Source organism: Lontra canadensis, unplaced genomic scaffold (genome assembly GCF_010015895.1).
Source record: "Lontra canadensis isolate GAN:19392208 unplaced genomic scaffold, GSC_riverotter_1.0 scaffold7, whole genome shotgun sequence".
NCBI classification, from domain to species: domain Eukaryota; kingdom Metazoa; phylum Chordata; class Mammalia; order Carnivora; family Mustelidae; genus Lontra; species Lontra canadensis.
Window position 1 is genome coordinate 32838601 of NW_022631001.1, and position 22323 is coordinate 32860923.

General features: G+C 37.9%; 1 protein-coding gene across 3 annotated transcripts in view; it reads left to right on the plus strand.

The window, feature by feature from the left end:
• Nucleotides 1-22323, plus strand: part of SWAP70 (switching B cell complex subunit SWAP70) — a 61457-nt gene that overhangs the window by 19439 nt on the left and 19695 nt on the right. For 2 of the 3 annotated variants that reach the window (XM_032853451.1, XM_032853452.1), the window contains 2 exons: nt 2293-2433; nt 15390-15563. In XM_032853451.1, the coding sequence (XP_032709342.1) occupies nt 2293-2433; nt 15390-15563 (315 nt within the window). Of the gene's footprint in view, nt 1-614; nt 658-2292; nt 2434-15389; nt 15564-22323 lie in introns of those variants that run through there. The other variant, XM_032853453.1, reaches the window with a different exon arrangement.

Genomic DNA, 22323 nt, shown 5'->3' on the forward strand with positions numbered 1-22323 from the left:
CAAGCTTAAGAAAAAGAGGAGGTGCAGTGAAAAGTCTTCTTCCTTAGGTCTACCTCCAAGCTAGTCTTTCCCCGACTATTATAGTTTTTTATATATTCTGCTAGAGTTTTTAATTTTTTAAAGAAATAGAACCTTTATTTATCTATTTTTAAGATTTATTTATTTGTCAGAGAGAGAGCCCAAGGAGGGGGAGCAGCAGACAAAGGGAGAGGCAGGCTCCCTGCTGAGCAAGGAGCCGGATGTGGCACTCTGGCACAGGATCCCAGGGCCCTGGGATCATGACCTGAGCTGAAGGCAGACAGAGCCACTGAGGTGCCCCTCTGCTAGAGTTTCTTATTTTTTCTTTCTTTTTCTTTTACATAAAAGATGGCACACTAAACATAATCTTAAGCATATTGCTTTTTTCACTTAGCGATCTTTTCATATCACTAGTTGGTGAGCTTCCTTATTGTTCTTAATGTTTTATGAATGCGTCATAATTTAACCAGTGGTTGGGAATTTTTACTTGAAGTCCCAAATGATTTCAGATTTGAATGACCTTTGAGCCTTATCTGAGAAAATCACTCCTTATTTCTCTAAACTCCTATTTCTATGGTGCTTTACAGGTTTTAAGCACTTTATGTACTTGAAGTTGATCCTCACAAAACCTCTTTGGAAGTAGGTAATTTACTCCATAAGTTTTACTAGGTAAATAGAGAAAGGAAATATTTATTTAGGTTTCTGCTGACTGCGGCGCAAGATTCTTCAGCAAAAGCTCTACCGTGCTCTTTTCATGTGCTCTACTATTGGCAAATAGAGATTTTGTTTGAGAAACACAGCCTGCTTTGTAGGGGCTGATAAAAGTCTTCATTACTTCATTTATAACCATTTGTGAATTTACTTCCTTTACTTTACTTACTTCCTTAAAACCAGCAGAGCATGTTGAAAAGGATCTCCAGATAAAGGAAGCTTTGAGAAACAAAACAAATATAGAGAGAAGATATGCAAATATTCTTTTTATAGTTTACTTTTTTTAATCTTAAAAAATCTTAACTGAAACGTGTGTATGCAGAAAAAAGTGAGTTGCTTAATGGCATTGATATGAATGTGGTTCTTCAAGTGATTAAATGTGTAGGGCTGAGAAAAGTAGGTAGTATTTTAACCTGGGATTTAACATTTGGTAAGATTCTCTGTTAAAGTACAGCCAGAGCTCTGTAATTGACCTGTTCAGAATGCACAAATGAAAATGGGAGGGATTTAAGTTTTACTGTAAAATTTTCATTTAATGCAAAATGAGGTTAGTATTCAGATAGCCCAAACTGCTACTTGAACTGCCTGAGTATTAATTTTGAGCTCAGGTTATGCCAAAACTAGTAACGCTTTATATATGGAATGCGAATTTTCTACAAAAGACTTTCAACCATTTTGGTGACTTCTGAGATATTTTTTCAATAAATTTTCTCCTATTTCTTCTAAACCAGGCCCTTGGTTTCTTTTTTCTTTTTACATTTATGTTTTTTATACTCATGCTGAAAATAGTCTAGTATCCTAGGATTTTAGAGATATTTGGACACTTAGAGATTGCTAAATAATGTTTGGTACCTTTGTATATTAACTTGGCCCTTTGTCTTGTAACAAGTAAGAGAACACTGGAGCCCAGAAAGGTATGATTGGCCCTGGTCATTCACTTTGTCCAGAGCCCTCGGCTGCAGCTGCCCGATTCCATGTTCTTTCTCATACAGCTCTGACTGACACTGCTCTACCTGGGGAATTTAATTTTGAAAACATTCTTTTGGCCTTTCCCGACCCTTTTTTCTTTCTAATGTGGGCCAAGTGATAAAAAACTCTAAGGAATATTATAGTCACGGATATGTACCATTTCTCTTTTTAGTAGAGTTGACACACAGTGTCTAGTAGTTTCAGGTGTACAGCGTCGTGATTCAACTTCTCTATACTTGATGCTGTGCCCACCACAAGCGTAGCTCCATCTGTCACCGCCCAGCACTGTCACAGTCTCATTGACTGCATTCCTGTTGCTGTTCCCTTTATTACTGTGTAGAGTCACAGATCTGGTGTGGAGCCGGCTCATTGTAGGCAGGTAAAAGAGACTTTTTGAAGTGAGCCAGAACTGGGGAGGGAATGAGGTAACAATCAAGTGAGGAGCAGGCAGCTGAGCAGTACTCACCCAGCATTTGTTAGCTCATTTCTCCATCTTTCTCTCCCTAGGGCAGGGAGCAGCCAGTAGTGTTCAGACAGTGAAGCTGCCATGTGTTGGTTTGTGGATGCCTTTAAATGACTTTCTTTCCCCCTTAGGTCCTTTCCCATAACCTTTGCACGGTGCTGAAGGTTCCACACGACCCTGTTGCCCTTGAAGAGCACTTCCGGGATGACGATGAGGGGCCTGTTTCCAATCAGGGCTATATGCCGTATTTAAACAAGTTCATTCTGGAAAAGGTATGCTTCTGATGTCTTCTTGCTTTCAGAGTGGTTTGATTTGCACATTTCAAGTGGGCCCCAGAGCCCCTTGCTGGTGAGTTCACTAAGGAGTTCAGGTGTGAGGCATCAGGAGGATAAGTCAGTCAGAAACGAAAGAAAGAATGGGAGACTGACATTTCCTATTTCTTCCTCTTCACTGTCTTCTTAAAGTTGGTTTGGTATTTTACAACTTGGCTCATTTTTTGAAATTAAGAACTGTATTTTGTACTAGTCTGTAATGTCTTCTTAGAGTGCTTCCCCTCCCCCCCTTTTAAATTCTGGTTCCACATGTACTGGCAATGATTGTTAAAGCATGGGTGTGTTAGGGTAAAATGTGAATGCCAAAGGTGATATTAATTATCTTTACTAAATAGCTATTGTACAGCAAAGTTTTCATCATAGACTTTTCAGGGTACCACTCAGATGCTCCCTCTGGGGTATATAATGAGTAAAGATGCTGCAAAAACCTGTTATGTGTTTGGAAGCCAAATATAACCTATTGGCATTGCTGCCATGTTCAGTTTCTCTTCTGGTTTGGATAATTAAAAATTGACAGAAGAAGGTGTTGAATTTAATGTACTTCTATTTCTATTTAGAAGAAAATAAGCTGATGGCACCTTCAAATAATTAAAAAAAATCGGTGATTAAAAATTATGAAAGGTTGTATATGCTTATTAAATAAAAAAAAATTTATTTTTACATGAAATAAAAAGTGAATGTCTCTTTACTCTTTCTAGTCTCACTCTCCGGGAGTAACCATCCTTAACAGTTTGGTGAATATCTTTGCCAGTCTTTTTAAATATATGCATGTAAATATCCCTGTACATAATACGTAGTGTTTGTTTCCATAGGGCTCAGATCATGCTATACATAAACTTCTTCAATTTTTTTTTAACTGAATGATATATTATTGTCATTTTTCCATATTGTCTAACTTTGTTTAGGTATGGAATTAATTATATATTCACATGAATGGCTGGGAAATTCCTGCTTTGGCTATTTATAACACCAAGCATGAAATTTTTGGATATATCTTAAAAATGCCTTTCAAAAAATGACAGTGATAATACTTTTAAATTAAAAAGAAAATACATTTAGGGGCACCTAGCTGGCTAAGTCAGAGGAGCATGTGACTCTTGATCTTGAGGTTGTGGGTATGAGTCCCATATTGGGTGTAGAGATGACTTAAATAAATAAACTTAAAAAAAATTTAAAAACTATATTTTCCCATCACCCAAATACCACAATTTTTTATGTATTTTTTCCTATGGTTTCTTTGGATTTTTTTATTGCTGTATTTGTATACATTTTTTTATATTCAATCTCTTTTTTTAATAGTAAAGTACAGTAATTAACATTTATGATAATAAGTTAAGTTAGTAGTTTGGAAAATGTCAAGATGTTGGTGAAGGTTCTTTTAAAAAGTCTCATGTTTTAGTGTGCCTGGGTGGCTCAGACGGTTGAGTGTCTGCCTTCAGCTCAGATCATGATCCCCAGGTCGTGGGATTGAGCCCTGTGTTGGGCTCCCTGCTGAGCAGGGAGCCTGCTTCTCCCTCTCTCTCTGCCTGCCACTCCCCCTGCTTGTGCTCTCTCTCATTGTCAAATAAATAAATAAAAATTTAAAATATAAAAAAAATCATGTTTTTCAGAAATTTTATTGCAAAGGTTATCAAGATTACAATGTGTTCATTTATGTAGTATTCTTTGTACCTGTGTCTGTTACTCCATATCAGCCTCACAATACAATTTTCTTTCTTCCTTTTTTTTTTTAAGATTTTATTTATTTATTTGACAGAGAGAGAGAGAGAGAGAGAGATCGCAAGTAGGCAGAGAGGCAGGCAGAGAGAGAGAGGGGAAAACAGGCTCCCCATTGAGCAGAGAGCCCAGTATGGGGCTCGATCCCAGGACCCTGAAATCATGACCTGAGCGGAAAGCAGAGGCTTAAGCCACTGAGCCACACAGGCACCCCACAATACAATTTTCTGCTCTTGATTTGTGTTTGCTTTATGTGTATATGTGCTATATGTGTTTTAAGTATTCCCTGTAGAGATGATAACATTGCTTTGATCATGCCTAATAATTAGGAAAATAAGAGAAATCTACTATAATGAAATACAAGATTTAATAAGGCTCACAGAAGCCACAAATTATGTGATTCCACTTATATGAAATGCCTAAAATAGGCAAGCAAATAGAGATAAAAAGTATATTAGTGGTTGACAGAGGTTGAGGGGAGGTTGGAATGGTGAGTAACTACCAATGGGCTTGGGGATTCTTTTTGGAATGATGAAAATGTTCTAGAATTATATAGTGACGGTAGTTGCAAAACTTTGTGAATATATTAAAAACTATTGAATTGTACACTTTAAAATGCAAATTTTATGGTATGTGAATTATGTTTCAATAAAAAAAATGTCTAGGGTTGCCTGGGTGGCTCAGTCCGTTAAGTGTCTCCCTTTGGCTCTGGTCATGATACGGGAGTCTTGGGAATGAGCCCTGAAGGAGGCTCCTTGGTCTGCGGGAAGTCCGCTTCTCCCTCTCTCTCTGCTCTACCCCCTGCCTGTGAACTTTCTCTCTCTCTCTCTCTCTCTGAAATAAATAAGTAGATAAATAAATCTTTAGAAATGTTTTAAATCAGATTATACAGAAACTGATTTGTGAGGTCTCAAAATTTCATAGTATGATGCTGTACTATTTTCTGGAGATTTTCCTGGGTGCTGTTCTGTCCATTGATGAGGTAGTTCATTTGTGTTCTGTAGTCGTATTATAAGTAAATATGTCTTAAATTCCACAAATATTTGATGCCCTGCTGTGTGAATGTGTTTAATCTTAAAAATTAAAGATAGTCAGTGGCACCTGGGTGGCTCAGTTGGTTAAGCATCCCAACTCTTGATTTTGGCTCAGGTCATGACCTCAGGGTTCTGGGATTGAGCTTTACCTTGGGGTCTGCACTGGGTGTGGAGCCTGCTTAAGATTCTCTTCCTCCCTCTCCTTCCGCTCTCTACCCTCCCCCCAAATTAAAAAACAATTTGCAGAATTGTGTCTGTTATTAAAATATAGAATGTACTAGGAAATATTCAGAAATCTGAAAATCGCCTTTTCAGTGCTAGAATTTGTGTGGGGTGGGTCAGTGGACAGGGAAACATGGTTTCATGTCTCAAAGTGCGGTACCCTAATACTGCATTTTGTTCTCCTTGGTGTAACTTTAATTAAATACCTTGAATTTTAAGCTTTAAAATGTTTTTTTTCCTTTAGTATTTAGGTGTTTTAAAGTTTTGTAATTGGGGGAGCAAATATAGCAGTATTTAAAAAGTTCAAAATTAGCTACGAAATTTGGAGAAAAACTTACTCAAAATGAATGAGGATATGATGAAACAGTAAGTTCTTGTTTATTATTGCTTAGCCACCTGGAGTGGAATTTTGCCAGTCCTTCAATCCAAATAAAGCAGCCAAGGTTTCCATGGTGTGGGTTTAAATTGAAAAAGATTAGTGCCTTGTTTTGAAACTTGGTTGAAAAAGTGCCAATAGTGACTGGAGAATGTTAACATAAAGTTTAGAGATTCTAAATGGTTATGCAAAAGAAACAGAAAATAATTTGCAATTTGATTAAATTTGCAAGATGTGATACACATATCTGTGTGTGTCATACATATACATAAACATATATGTAAACATATATATACATACATATCACACACTATCTCATTTGATCCTCATGTTAATCCTGTAATGCATAACTGGAATTCTTACTCCCATTTAACTCAGGAGGAAGCTGAGCATAAGGTTGCCTAACTAATAAGGGTTAGAGAGATTTTAAACCTAAGCCATTTAATTTCTAGATCAGTGTTCTTTTAACTGTACTGTTGAGAGATTAATTACTTCCTTTAAGAATTATTGTTTTTCCAATTATGGGGCATATAGGGGAAGTGGGGGGAGAGGCTTAAAAGCTATTCTGACAAATCTCAAACTCTGTCAGCCTCTAGTTCTCTTAGGTTTTTTCTCAGAAGTTTTAACATGAGTCTTTTCTCTTAATTAGTATCTGGTGTTCTTCAGTGTTCATTCTCATCACGTTTTCCCCAGGTGGTTTTAGAGGTTTTTTGCCTTTGCCTAGGTTAATTATTCTGAAGGGACTGGGACTGAGAGATAAATTATGTTGAAATTCTCTTTCTAAAAACTAGTTTTTCCAATTGATTTCTGTATTTGCTTTCAGAGATAATCATATACCTGTTGTTCTTCATTATGATAGGATTTATTTTCAGCTTTCCTGAGATATCAAATGATTAATATGCCTGTGTTCTATCAAATATTTTGCCTTCCCCGAGTGTTAACTTTTATTTTTTTGCTTTTTTGTTAAATTTCTTCTGTAGTAAAGAATGGGATTCTGTGAACATTTAGGAAGAATGTTTTTGTGAGCCTCCCCTCTCTTTTTTTGCAAAGAGACATTATACCTGGATTATCTGACAGTAAATAATTGAAGAAAGCAATATATTTGTTACCTTTTTACTACTGAGCCCCAATAGATTACATCAAAAGGTAATTCTGCTTCAGTGTATTTATGTGGCAATCTAATTCTCTTATGAGATTTAATAACTTGTTAGGCTTTTGGGTCTGAATCATTTTCAGTTCTTTTTCCTGATTCCACATTTTAAGGGTTGTTCTGAGCTATTTATGACTAAAACTAATATTAATCTGTTAGCAAGATGCCTAGTCTCATTGGGGAATTTGCTGCTTTCCTAGAAGAATCCTTTTCTTTTTTGCTTTTGGCTTTTTGGAAACATACATACACATGGAAGAAAAGCAAAAAGAAATGTTTTGGTTCAATATAATGTCCTTTCTTGAAAGGCTAGTAGCATCTGCATTGTTTCCTAGGCTGACATACCAAATGCTTGCTGTTCATGTCAGTTCTAGTTCTTCCATAAAATGAGGTTTCAGATTTCTGTTGCTTGAATCCGTATATCATCAGCAATCAAAATATCTTCAAATGGGTGCCTAACAACTGTCATTTAGTAGGAAGTCCTACTGCTCTCAACTACCCAAAACCATGTTTTTGTACAGTTCTTTTTATTTATTAGCCTGTGTTATTTTTTCTTTCATTGTTGCTGAAGAGTTATGTAGTATTATTTTGGCATAATGGCCAAGTCAGACTCTATATTTTCATCACATTTGTGAAGTTATATAGCACTAAGGATTTTTTTTTTTAATTTTAATTTTTTGAGAGAGGGAGAGTATGTGTTTGAGGTGGGGAGGTGGTTGGAGAAGGACAGAGAGAGAGGGAAGGAGAGAATCTTAAACAGGCTCCATGCCCAGCACAGAGCCTGATGGGTGAGGCCTGATCTCATGACTCTGAGATCATGACCTGAGTGGAAATCAAGAGTTGGACATTTAATTGACTGAGCCACCCAGGTGGTGCCCAGCACTAAAAATTTCTGGTGAAAAAAGAGGTTAAATGCTGAAAATTGTGGATAACTTTATGCCACTGAGTACTGTGGCCAGCAATATAAGAGTGACATGATTTAAAGAAATACTGTTTTTTAAAATAAAAGCCTTATTTAAAGTGTGTAATTCAGTGGTTCTTGGTATAACCACTTCTTTTTTAAGATTTTATTTATTTGTCAGAGAGAGAGTGAGCATACAAACAGGGGGAGCGACAGGCAGAGGGAGAGGCAGGCCTCCTGCCAAGCAATGAGTCTGATGTGGGACTTGATCCCAGGACCCTGGGATCATGACCTGAGCCAAAGACGTTTCACTGACTGAGCCACTCAGGCATCCTAGGGACTTTAAAACAAAAAAACATTTATTTGTGTATTTTAGGGAGAAAGCACGAGTTTGAGCAGGGGGAGGGAGAGAGGTAGACAGGTAGACTCCTGCCGAGTGGGGAGCTTGACATAGCTCAATCCCAGGACCCTGAGATCAAATGGCCTGAGCTGAAGCCAAGAGTCTGATGCTTAACATACTGAGCCACCCAGTGTAGTGTAGTGTAGTGTAGTCACTTCTTTTGTGCAGACATCACCATAGTCAATTTTAGAATATTTTCTTTACCTTCCTTCAAAAACACTGTATCCATTAGGACTCACTCTCTCCTTCCCCACACTCCTAAGAAACCACTAATCTATTTTCTATTTCTATAGAATTGCCTATTCTGGACTCATAAATATGAGGCCTTTTGTGTCTGCCTTCTTTCATTTGGCATGTCTTCAAAATTCATCTACATTGTAGCATGTAATGGTACCTCATTCCTTTTGATGGCTGAATATTTCATTAATTTTTTAAAAAGATCTATTTATTTTAGAGAGAGTGCATGAGGGGTGGGGAGGGGCAGGAGAGATAGAGAGAGAGTCTTAAGCCGACTCCCTGCAGGTGGAGCTCAATCTTATGACCTGAGCTGAAATCAAGGATCAAGAGCTTCCTTATGACCTTGCAATTGCCTACTGGGTATTTACCCCAAAGATACAGATGTAGTGAAAAGAAGGGCAATATGTACCCCAATGTTCATAGCAGCAATGGCCACAGTCACCAAACTGTGGAAAGAACCAAGAAGCCAGCCCTTCAATGAACAAATGGATAAAGAAGATATGGTCCATATATACAATGGAATATTATGCCTCCATCAGAAAGGATGAATACCCAACTTTTATATCAACATGGACGGGACTGGAGGAGATTATGCTGAGTGAAATGAGTCAAGCAGAGAGAGTCAATTATCATATGGTTTCACTTAACTTGTGGAGCATAAGGAATAACACAGAGGACATGGGGAGTTGGAGAGAAGGGTGTTGGGAGAAATTGGAGGGGGAGACGAGCCATGAGAGACTGTGGACCCTGAGGAGCTAACTGAGAGTTTTGGAGGGGCGGGGGGTGGGAGGTTGGGTGAGCCTGGTGGTGGGTGTTGTGGAGGGCACATATTGAGTGGAGTACTGGGTGTGGTGCATAAACAATGAATTCTTGAACACAGAAAAGAAACTTAAAAAAAAAAAAAAGGATGCTTAACTGACTGAGCCACCCAGGCGCCCCTCTGCTAAATATTTTAAACAAGTGTTCTGATTAATTCTTTATATCAGCTCCATGGGTTAAGTACCATCATCACTACCATTTTAAAGACAAAGAAACTGGACTTTGGGTTACATTACTTGCCTCAGGTCACCCAGCTTCTAAGTGGTATTCAATGATTATATGATAATTTTGTCCTGTGGCTTTGTAACTATGCCATTTTTGGTGGGCTTATATTTTATTTTTTTCCACTACTCTTATAAACAATAGTGACTATTCTAAGTAAATCATTATCTGACTCTGATTCTCTTTTTAGGATAGATTATTTGAAGTATAATTATTGATGGGAGAGTATGAATACTTCTTTATTTTTAAGATTTTATTTATTTATTTGACAGAGAGAGAGAGATTACAAGTAGGCAGAGAGGCAGCAGAGAGAGAGGGGGATGCAGGCTCCCTGCTGAGAAGAGAGCCCAATGTGGGGCTTGATCCCAGGACCCTGGGATCATGACCCGAGCCAAAGGCAGAGGCTTTAACCCACTGAACCACCCAGGCTCCTCGGGAGAGTATGAATACTTTCTGAGAAAACAAATTCTACAGTCAATTTCCAAAGCATCAAACTGGCCAATTTCCCTATCTTCTGAGGACTGTGTCTGTGCCACAGGAACTTTAGTCTTGAGCTGGTTTGGATGAAAATTCTAGTTTAGAGAACATGTGTGTTTAGTTTTGTAAATACTTTAAGTCCTTTAGTTAGAATTGAGGTCTATAAATAGCATTGCTATCTTGTATGGATTTTAGTGAGAAGGAAATATGTTGAAAATGAGAACAACTCTATACATTTCTTTCTAGGATATTATTTTCCATTTGGATACCTTGAAACCACTGGCAGCCGTTATCAGTTTTTTAAAAGATGTGAGACTTTCGATTGATTATGTGTGATGCAAACTGGGATTTTGGAGCAGTTTGTAATCTTAGATAAGATGGAGTATGGAATCATAGATTTCTTTTATAGTTAGAACAGACCTTGAAATCTTCTCAGTGTGTAGATTTATTTTAATCTAGCAAGCACTAAGTATTGAGCCCGTATCCTTCAATGGCTTGTGTTTTTTAGGTGAAGCCCAACATCCTTATCATGGCATGCAGGGCCTGTTTGATTTGGCCTCTGCCGCCTTCTCCAGCCTCCTTTTCTTCCTCTCCACTTCTTGTGCACTTCAGTGCAATTATGTTGGTCTTCTCTCTGTTCCTCATATTACCAAGACCCTTCCTGCCACAGAGCCTTCAGACATTCCTCTGTTGTAAGGCTTTCTCCACCCTTAAAATGCATCTAATTCCTGTTCATCCTGTAGGTCTCAGCTTGATTGTTACTTCCTCAGGGAGGTTTCTCCAGGTAGCACACTGCCCTTCCCAGAGCTAACTTGCTGTCTTAAGAAGTGTTCTTACACTCTCCTGTGTTTTCCTTTTGTAGCATTTACCAGTTTTCATCATGTAGATGGTTAGGTTATTGCTGTATTGTTCGATACTGATACCCCTCCTCCTGGAGTGTAACTTCTGTGATGGGCAAGGACTGGTTCACCATTGGGCAACAATAGAGCCAATTAAAGTAATCTATTTTTTACTTTAATTTTGTGCAGAAGTTTTAAAAGTTTGATGTAGTCTTAGTTGTTCTTTTTGCTTTTGTTGCCTTTGCTATAATTGTCATATCCAAGAAATCATTGCCCATTTCAGTGTCGTGAAGCTCTTCCCCTCTGTTTTCTTGTAGGAGTTTTCTAGTTTTAGGTCTTACATTTAGATTTTTACTTCATTTTGCATTAATTTTTGTATATGATGTAAGATAAGGGCCCATTTTATTCTGCTGCATATGGATACTTAGTTTTCCTAGCACCACTTGTTGAAGAGACTTTCTTTTCCTCGTATATTCTTGGCATCCTTGTTAAAGATCATTTGACTACATACATGAGGATTTATTTCTGGGCTCTGTTTTACTGGTCTATATGTCTCTCCTTATGCTAGTACCATGCTATTTTGATTACTGTAGCTGTGATATATTTTGTATAAGTATAAGGTCTCCACTTTTGTTGTTCTTCTTAAGATTATTTTGGCTATTCATGGTCCTTTGAGATTCTGTGTGAATTTCAGCATGATGTTTTCTGTTTCTGGAAAAAAAAATGCCATTGGGATTTTGATAGGGATTACATTGAATCTGTAAATTGCTTTGGGTAGTGTGAACGTTTTAGCAATAGCAAGTCTTCCAATCCATGAACATGGGAGGTCTTTCCATTTATTTATGTCATCCTTAATTTCTTTCAGTAACATTTTGTAGTTTTCAATGTACAAATCTTCTGCCTCCTTGGTTAAGTTTATTCCTAAGTATTGTACTCTTTTTGATACTATGCTAAATGGGATTTTTAAAATTTCTCTTTTAGATTGTTTATTGTTAGTGTCTAGAAACAGAACTGATTTTTAAGTGATGATTTGTATCCTGCATCTTTGCCAGATTTGTTTATTAGTTCTAACAAGTTTTCTTTGTGGAATCTTTAGAGTTTTCTACATATAAGAAAGAGCACGTTATCTGCAAACAGGTAATTTTACTTCTTCCTTTCTAATTTGGATGCCCTTCCTTCCTCTCTTCCTTCATTCCTCCCTCCCTCCCTCTGTCTTGTTATGTCTTGTCTTGTCTTGTCTTTCCTTTTTCTTTTTCTTTTTTCTTCTTTCTTTTTTCTTTTTTCCCTTTTCTTTCCCTTCTTGCCTGCCTGACTGCCTGCCTAATTGCTCTGGCTAGGACTTTCAGTATTGTGTTGAATACAAGTGGTGAGAGTGGGCATCCTTGCCTTGTTCCTGATCGTAGAGGAAAAACTTAGTTTTCCACTGTTGTGTACGATGTTAGCCGTGGGCTTTTCATACATGATCTCATTTTGTACTTTTAAAAAATAGGTAAGTGCCTTCATTTAGTATGTTTTTATTCTTGAGCATGATTAAACTAAAGAATAGTGTATTAAGTTTTAGAGAAAGGAATGAGCCAAACAGACAATTTATTAAAATTAAGTTGTATGGTGGATTTGGATCAAAAAGCCACTGTTTATTTCGTCGTTATTATGACGTCGTTGCAATCTGATTTTTACCCAAACTTCTTGGCTATCTTGAAGGTAACTAGTAACCACTAAGTTGCAAAACCAGTGGTCTTTTCTCAAACAACTCCTTTTTAATCTCTGTAGTATTTGGCACTATTGATCAAACTTTCTTAACTATTTCCTCACTCAATTTTCATATCTTTGTGATTCTTCTACCACTTTGATTGTTCTTTCGGTCATCATAATTCCTCTTCCTCCTCTTGCTTCGTAAATGTCTATATGCCCTGAGGTTTTGTTTTTTGATCCCATCTCTTTTCTCGATTTACGTATTGTGTCACTGATCTCATTGACTATCATGGCTTCTGTTGTCAACAGCATACAGTTGATTCACAGATCTGCTTCTCCTCTTAGGCTACATTCCACTTTGTTTGTCTTTCAACACTTCCATCTAAATATCTTACCAGACCTTCAGGTTGAAGATGCTCATAACTGAAAACTTTATCTTTCCTTCCATCCTGTGACTATTCCCTAAACTTGGTTGGTGTGATGTTTCTGCCATACCTTTGCTCATGCCATTTCCTTTTCTGTCATTTGTAATACTTTCCCTTGCACTCTTCATATACTTCAAGGTCTGCGTCAAATACCATCTTTCTGCAAAGTAGTAATCAGGGCAGCTGATGACCTGTTCTCATTCTCTGCTCTAAAACCCTTCAATTGGGGGTTTCTTATTGTCTGTTTCTTAAAATTATAAAGCTGTTTGTGATTTGGTTTATTTGCTTTTCTAGCCATAAGTCTAGCCACTCCCCCTCAGGAACCCTATAATTCATCAGATAATACACGTAGAATCACTTCTTGTTCTTCAGGGTAAGGCTACATGCTTTAGTATACATGTGATTTCCACAAAGTGTTTTTTTAGGGGTGCAGGTGGATAGAGTTGATGGTGGTGACCTGTGAAACAAGTCCTGTAGAGATGTCTTCTATCACATAGAGGTCCTTCATCTACTGAGTTTTGTAAGCAGTTTAGCATAGTGGAAAGATACAGCATTTGAGCTTTGATTTAAGCTCTAGTTTTTATATTTACCAACCGTGTGAACTTGGTATTCAGTTTTTCTGAACTTTTGTTTCCTCAGATTTACAAGCCATGTGAACTTGGTAAAAGTACTCAATTTTTCTTAACCTCTACTTTCTGATATGTAAAATAAGGGCAATATTTGGCCTTACATGGTTACTATAAACTTTAAGTCAGAAACTGCATATAAAATGCCAAACATACACACTAAAAGTCTTCATAAATGGTGTTAAAGAAAAAAAGAAAAGAAAAACAAGCTGAGGCAGCATCTACTGCTTTCCCTTCGTGAGATCAGTTGTGTACAATTGGGGTGTGGGAAATGGTGCCAGACTGAGACAGGATACTGAAAACAGAGCATAAAGGATATCTTCGTACTCCTGGGGAACTGGTGTGCCCACCACAAATTCTAGGTAGAGATCAAGAGAAATTTCTCACTGCTGTCAGTTAGTGACTTCTTCCTTACGGTACACATAGCACTTTGTTTCTCTCTTCCCAAAAAGAAATGCTTTGTTCATATTGTCCTGCCACCCATTCTGACTTCTCTAGTACATTTTCCTTATTGTCCCAGAGTATGGATTTTAAAATGCAGATTGTAAGGGGCACTTGGGTGGCTCAATCAGTTAAGTGTCTGATTCTTGATTTCGGTTCAGGTCCTGATCGGGTCCTGGGATTGAGATACAGCACAACTTCTTTATCCATTCATCTATGGATGAACATTTAGGTTTTTCCATGTCTTAGCTATTGTAAATAATGCTGCTAGGAACATGGGGATGCAGATATTTTTTTGAGTTAGCATTTTTGTTACCTTTGGATACATTCCCAGAAGTGGAATTGCTGGATCATATGGCATTTTTTAAAAAATTATTTTGAGGATCCTCCATTCTGTTTTCCATAGTGACTATAAACTGTTTGATATTTAATGATCCTTTAGGACTCTACTCTGTTGTCATGTTACTTTTTTCTGCAAATCTTCCCCCAGTTCTTAAGATTAGATTAGTTTCTCAGCGTTCCCACAGAACCCTCTGCTTACCTCTATTATAGTACTTACCACACTATATTCTAATTGTCTTGACATTACTTGGAGACATGGGCTAGTGTTATATTAAGTATCTTTGCATTATCCCTAGCAAATAATAATTACTATATAAATCTTATCTGTTGAATGAGTGAAAAACTATTGCATTATATATGGTATTATATTAGAATTTGTCTGCTGCGTATCTATTTTCCCTAATAAACTGAATATTTTATGAGCAGAGACCAGTTCTTAATCTTTACATCCTTAATTTGTAGCATAGTACTTGGCTCATGGTAGATGCTGAGGGAATATCAAATGCATGATTGAATGACTTTATGGCAGGGCTGTCATTTTAGAATTTCAATTAAAGCTTCCCTTCCCCCCAAAAAGAAAATGTCTTCTTTGATTGTACAGGTAGAGATGAGATATTTGCATATGGCTCATACTGAGTAATTGACATTCTCCACTCCTCTGTACCAGGGTTGGTAGTTTTATTTAGAAGAGAATGTGTACATGCGAAAAAATAACTATTCAACAAGCTAGTATTTTATGTGCGAGGTGAGTGATTTGGACAGGTAGATGTTACTTTACTGTCCCTCTAAATATAACATTCTTAATTGGGCTTTTTAAAGTATGGTACACAAGCAAGTGCTTAGAAAATGCTTATTGGTTAATTGGATTGGTTAAAATGGAAACCTGTATCTGTTCTACTTGGCTTATATCCTGCATATTTTGGAATATTTCCTCACTCATTGGAATTTTTTCACTGAAATTTTAACTCATTCTTTTTTAGGTCCAAGACAACTTTGACAAGATTGAATTCAATAGGATGTGTTGGACCCTTTGCGTCAAAAAGAACCTCACCAAGAGTCCCCTGCTCATTACAGAAGAAGATGCATTTAAAATATGGGTTATTTTCAACTTTTTATCTGAGGACAAGTATCCATTAATTATTGTGCCAGAAGAGGTAAGGTGTGGCTCTGGGAGAGTCTTATGTGGTCATCATAGCACTTAATAGATCTAGCATGGAAGTATTGTGCTAATTCAGTGTAGATATAGAAGGAGATCCGGGACTAGTGTTTTTGGATCAGAGGCAAAACAGCCTGAGTCCAAAAAAGTCCAAAACTCAGTGATTTGGGGTCATGTCATATCCTGGAGATTTGCAGACAGGGTGGGACTTTTCCTCTCTAAATTGCTATAATTATGGATGACTCTGTCTTCATATCCAGAATCTTTATTCAGTACAAGTTACAACATAATTTTCTGTCTACTTACATATTGGCAAAACCAATATGGCATTTTAGGAGAGCAGGGCAAAATTGGCTGAGTGATGCTGTATGGAAAGCATAGACTCCACAGTGTTACTCTCAAGGCTGTTTCGTGTGAGGAAATACTATCCTCATTTCAAAGTCCAGAATGGTGACTTTTTATTGTGCTTTCCAAAGTAAATGAAAAAGGGCATTTGCTTATTCTGTTTTGACTTACTTTCCCTGAGCTTCCAAAGTAAAAAAAAAAGACAGGAGGAGGGTTTCTGTGCTATCTTACTGCCTTAAAAAATTACATATGTAATGCATTCTTATTATAGTAGTAAGTATAGAAAAGACTAATTCACAGAATTACAATCAGCTGTAGTGGTCTCCTTAAAAGAAATCTTTCATTCCTTAACTTTTTTTTTTTTTTTAAGATTTTTTTATTTATTTGTTTGACAGAGATCACAAGTAGGCAGAGAGGTAGGCAGAGAGAGAAAGAGAAGGGGAAGCAGGCTCCCTGCTGAGCAGAGAGCCCGATGTGGGGCTCAATCCCAGGACCCTGGGATCATGACCTGAACCGAAGGCAGAGGCTTTAAACCATTGAGCCACTCAGGCGCCCCATTCCTTAACTTTTGACAAATTATTTCACCTCTTGAGTTCTAATTTACTCACCTATAAAATAGGGCTCATCACAGTGTTTAAGGGTTAGGAGGTTCTGCATTTAAAGGACTTAGCTCAGTACATGGCATGTAGGATGTACTCAGTAAATGCGTCAGCTGCTGGGACTACTGTTGTTGCATGTTTGCACACTAGCCTGCTTATTTCCTTAGGACAAATTTCCAGCAGTGGAATTCTGACTTCTAAAAAATACACTTTCAAGGTATTTGCTGAACAGGCAGTATTGCCTGTCAGAAAGGCTGTACCAATTTATACACCTACCAGCAGTGATTGAGGGGGCCTCTTGTTACCCATCCTGTCAATTCAGAGTCTGTGATTTCTGTGATTCATATTTGTGTTAGGAAAATCTGTTTAAAAGTTCATGCTGCAGTACTTTATTTAAAGTTAGCAAGCATTTGTTGACTGCCAATAATAAGCAAGGTGCCAAGAGGAGTGCAGAGTGAAAAAGATTACTTCCTGCCTTCAAGGAATTTGTAGTCTGCTCAAGGAAAAAAGTAAGTCAAGTGTAATTCGAAGCAAAATAGGCTACCTGTTATAAGAGAGGTGCAAAGGCCATGCAAATACAGAGAAGGGAAAGATTTATTCCAGCGTGGGGAAGTAAGGAAGGAAAGCTTTGTAAGAGGCAATGTAATCGAATGGGCAAAAGTAGAGTCTTAAACTTTTTTTCCATAAAGGACCAGACAATAAGTATTTGAGGTTTTGTGCCCTTTTGGGCCATACTGTCTCTGTTGCAGCTACTTAAATCTGCTGTTATGGTAAGAAAGCAGCCATAGACCATATGTTGCTGTGCTTTAGTAACACGGACTTTGAAATGTGAATTTGTGAATTTTATATAATATTCATGGATCATGAAACATTATTCTTTTTTTTTTTTTTTCCCCTCCAACCACTTGAAAATGCAGAAACTGTTCTTAGGTCTTGGATGTATACAGACATGCCATAAGCCAGGTTTGGCTGATGGACTAGAGTTGATCCGTGGCTGTCATTTACTGTTCCCTGGTTAAGGGCAGAGGTCTGCAGTCAGATTTCCTGGATGTGAATTATAGCTCTATCACTGTTCACTAGCCATGTGACTTTGGGTGATATACATTGTTTTTGCTGTAGTTTCAGCTATAAAATAGGGTTAATGCTAGTATCTGTCTCCTACTGTTCTTGTGAAGATTGGACAAGGAGAATGCCTGGTCTTTGGAAAGTGGTCATTAAATGTTTGCTTTTATGTTTATGGGGAAAGTAGCACTTGTGCTGGGCCTTAAAAGATAGGAAGAATTTTGACTCAGGGAGAAGAATTCTGGGTGGAAGAAACAGGGGGCAAGGTCATGTGAGTCAGGAAAGCAAAGGGCATGTTTTGAGGTGAGTGAGGTATTCCACTTGTCTGAAGAGCTAGTCAGGAAGCTTATTTATAAACAGCTGGACGGACTGAGTGATGCCAGAAAGGATATTGGGTAGCTCACAGAGTGGTCATGATGGCTGAGAAACCAGGTTTGAATGCTATCAGTCTGGATCCATACTTGTCACTCCAGTGAGGAATCACAAGGAAAATGCTGCTGCCTCCAGAGGGTGGGGACTGTACTTGTGCTGTGGGACAGCTCTGACCCTGCACACTTTCTGTGGCCCAGGACTCCAGTCTTCCTGCAGTTGTTCTTGCTACCAGAGAGAATTCTCTGTGCCCACTTTCCAGTTCAGTCGGGATAACACATCTGATTGGTATGGCCTGTGTCAGGTACCATGAGGTAGCTGCAAAGCAGGCCTGTAAAAGATCCATTTGGATTTTTAGCTTCTATATTGGGTGGTAGGGAATTGCCTAGACATAAGAAGGGGATTAGATGCTAGGCAGTCAAAAAGAATGACACATGCCCTTTCTAACTGGAACATGATGGCTATGAAGAGGAGTGGTACTAGATGAGGCTAGGAAGAGTTCTGACTTTATCCTGTAGGCAGTGGGGAACTCTGAGCCACTGATGATTTTTAACCAAGAGAGTGACGAGTAAATAAATGAAATATGGAGAGAAAGGAGATGGGAAGTTGAGAGAAGGTAACTGGTATTTGAGGACTGAAGTATGGTAATGTCAGTGGGAGTGGAAAAGGTCAGATGGGAGAGATCCGGAGGTGATAGGACGAAGTTCATAGTGCCTGGCTGTGTAGGACTATGGATAAATTTCAGGCCTTGACAATCAGAAGGTAATATAGTGTGGTTGTTTAAAGCATGATCTTTGAGGGGCGCCTGGGTGGCTCAGTGGGTTAAAGCCTCTGCCTTCAGCTCAGGTCATGATCCCAGGGTCCTGGGATTGAGCCTGCATTGGGCTCTCTGCTCAGAAGGAAGCCTACTTCCTCCTCTCTCTCTGCCTGCTTCTCTGCCTATTTGTGATCTCCATCTGTCAAAAAAAAAAAAAAAATCTTAAAAAAAAAAAAGCATGATCTTTGAAATCAGATTGCCTGGTTTAAATCCCAATTCTACCACTTTTTAACTATGTGACCTTGAAGAGATTACTTAAGCTCTTTGGGTTTCCCCATCTGTAAAATGGGGAAAACTATTCCATTTATTGGACTTTTGTGAGGACTAAAATATTTGATGATGTGAAGCATTTAGCATACTGTCTAGCCCCGTGATAAGTGCCCACTAAATGTGTGTGTGTGTGCGCACGCGTGTGTGTGTATGAATGAATGACTGGATTATGAATAAATTGGGGATATGGTATCTGATGATGGGTTGGGTATATTGGTATTTTAGGCGGAACATATTTGTGGAGCTATCCTGTATTCAACTGGAAGTGGACTTCTAGGGCTTGTGAGAGGCCCGGACTATTTTTTTTTTTTTTAAAGATTTTATTTATTTATTTGACAGACAGAGATCACAAGTGGGCAGAGAGGTAGGCAGAGAGAGAGAGAGATTGGAAGAAGCAGGCTCCCTGCTGAGCAGAGAGCCCGATGCGGGGCTTGATCCCAGGACCCTGGGATCATGACCCGAGCTGAAGACAGAGGCTTTAACCCACTGAGCCACCCAGGCGCCCCAGGCCCGGACTTTAGACAGAGATTGGGAAGCCATGGAAGTAGATTAGATCAGGGAAGAAGAAACTGTTGTGGGAGAAGTGAGGGCTGAGGACAGAACTTTGGGACTGTTTCTGTAGCAGGAAGAGGAAGTAGATTTGATACAGGAAGCTGAATTGAATAGTCTATAAGGTGGGAGGAGAACTGGGAGAGTGTTGAGTCATGGATGCCAAAGAAAGAAAAAGTTCTAAGAAGCAGGAAAGTAGTTACTGGCATTAGATGTTAACAGAAAAATTAGAGGGTGATGAGTAAGAAGTTGCCTTTGGATTTACTAATTAGGTGGTCATTGGTAATCAGGTAGAACACAGTTTTACTGTAGTGGTGGGAACAGTTTCTTAGTGTTAGTAACAATAATGATGTAATAGTGCATGTACGGTAAAGGAGATATAGGGAATAAAATGTGCTGTAGAGTCTTGCACACCAAAATTGTCTAGCTTAATACAGAGACATATAGAAGGGGATGGAATATTGATAGATGTTGAAAAAGATGTACTGATGGCGTTTTAAAAACCTAGCTGTTGCTTGAAAGAACTATGCTAATAAAACTTCCAGTATTGCCTTTTAAGACATTTTGTAGTTACTCTGTGTTCTAAATTTGTTTGTGTTTTCTTTGGCACTGGAGGTGGTGTGGGTTTATCTTTGCGGGCTTACTTACTTTATCTTTGCGGGCTGATAGTAACGTATTTGCTCCTTTTTCTTTCTTTTCCTTTCCTTTCCTTTCTTTTCTTTAGTCTTTTCTTCTTTTCTTATTTTTACCAGATGCTATCTAGTATTTATTTATATAAAATATTTTTTATTTGTTTAAATTAGATTTATATATTATTTTATTCACTTAGGGAAAAAACCAAGCTGTTTGAATGTTTAGATTTTTTTTACCCTCTGGTCCTCTTTCTAAACAAATTAATCTCAGTTGAAAAGGGAATAACCTCGCTTTTACTTGTTTAGAATAGGCAGGCAGCATACCTTGTCAGTGATACTATTTGGACTTACTCTGTTTTGACATCCTTAACTCTTCTCAGCATTTCTGCCTAGATGTAGAATTTCTCTGTGGCCTGGAGTACTTATGTGGGGAAAGAAGGAATCATTGGGAGAGATTTATGTGGCATTGCTTTGTCCGGTTGCTGAACCAGCCTCCTGAAGTTTAAAATACAGCTTTGTATTTATTAAGCTCTTAGCACATCTCTTGTCCTTGGACCAAGCACTGTAAACTCAAGGTCACACTATTTTATGGAAAATACTGAATCATAATATTTCTTATGGTGGCCATTGTCTGGGGATGTCTGGGTGGCTAGGTTATTTAAAACGTCTGCCTTCGGCTGGGGTCATGATCCCAGGGTGGTGGGATCGAGTCCCACATCAGGCTCCTTGCTCAGTGGGGAGTCTGGTTCTCCTTCTGCCTACCACTCCACTGCTTGTGCTTGCTCGCTCGCCCTCTCTCTCTCTCTGACAGATAAATAAGTAAAAAAGGTAGCTAGTGTCTGTTATGTTTTGCTTCCTTCCTAAATACTTTAGTAACATTTTTTAAAAACATGCTTTGAACTAGTTTTAGACTAGTTAATAAATTTATTAATTTTAATTAATAAAATTAAAAATTATTGGATTTTATTACATTAATAAAATCTAATGTAAAGACAGGCACATTTTAAAAACAAAATTTGGAATATAATGTCTTAATTTGTCACGAGTGTATGTATGAATTTAATTTGTAATCTTACCAACAGTTTTTAGGCTTTATACGTTTAAGGTAATTTTTATGTTTCTGGTTATTCATCTATCATAATGATTATTTGTATTTTGTTTAGGTCTAGAATTTTTTTTTTTAAAGATTTTATTTATTTATTTGACAGACAGAGATCACAAGTAGGCAGAGAGGCAGGCAGAGAGAGAGGGAAGCAGGCTCCCCACCAAGCAGAAGCCCGACGCGGGGCTTGATCCCAGGACCCTGAGACCCTGACCTGAGCCGAAGGCAGAGGCCCCAACCCACTGAGCCACCCAGGTGCCTCAAGTCTAGAATGTTTTTGACTAAGATTTTATTCTCTAGCTTCAATTAATGCTATAAAAGATACAAATAACAGTGGTAGTTATGTGAATGACATAAGTTATATAAATGTTTGCTTTTGACTCTGTTTCCCATCACCTAGAAAGTAGTGTTAAAATAGTAAAAAATATTAAATATATATATTTATATATATTAAAAAATATATATAAAATAGTCAAATATTAAATATTTAAGTGAGTTAATCATGTAGAAGTCAAGATACAGTATGTTCCATTTAAGATGGCTCTGTAATTTTTGTCAAATGATATTCCTGGAAATGTGTGTCGGTAGTTTTTTCATTAGTATTCATTTTCCACAGAGCCAAAAACAAAACAGGATGTATCTGTTATGGGCTTATTTGGAAGAATTGTCTTGTTGCAATTAAATATCAAACCTAAAATAGTTTTTAGAGACCCTTAGTGAAATAAAACCTGAGTTGTTGTTAAGCCAATGGAGGCCGTTTTTAATGATGACAGGGAAAGAACTTTTAACAAAATAATTTTTGGAGCCAAAGGCCTCAAAAGTCACATGCAGCCTGAAAGTTTATTTTTTGTTATTTTTGGTGAAACTTGCTTGGAAGGAGGAAGTAAGCTGCTTCCTGAAACTGAATGAGCTCTTAGAATTGATGCAGGCCACTTGAGACTAACACGGTGGCACGTGATTTATTATTTAGTACAATTGAGTAGTTGAGAATGGTAATGTTTGTCTCCCTGTCC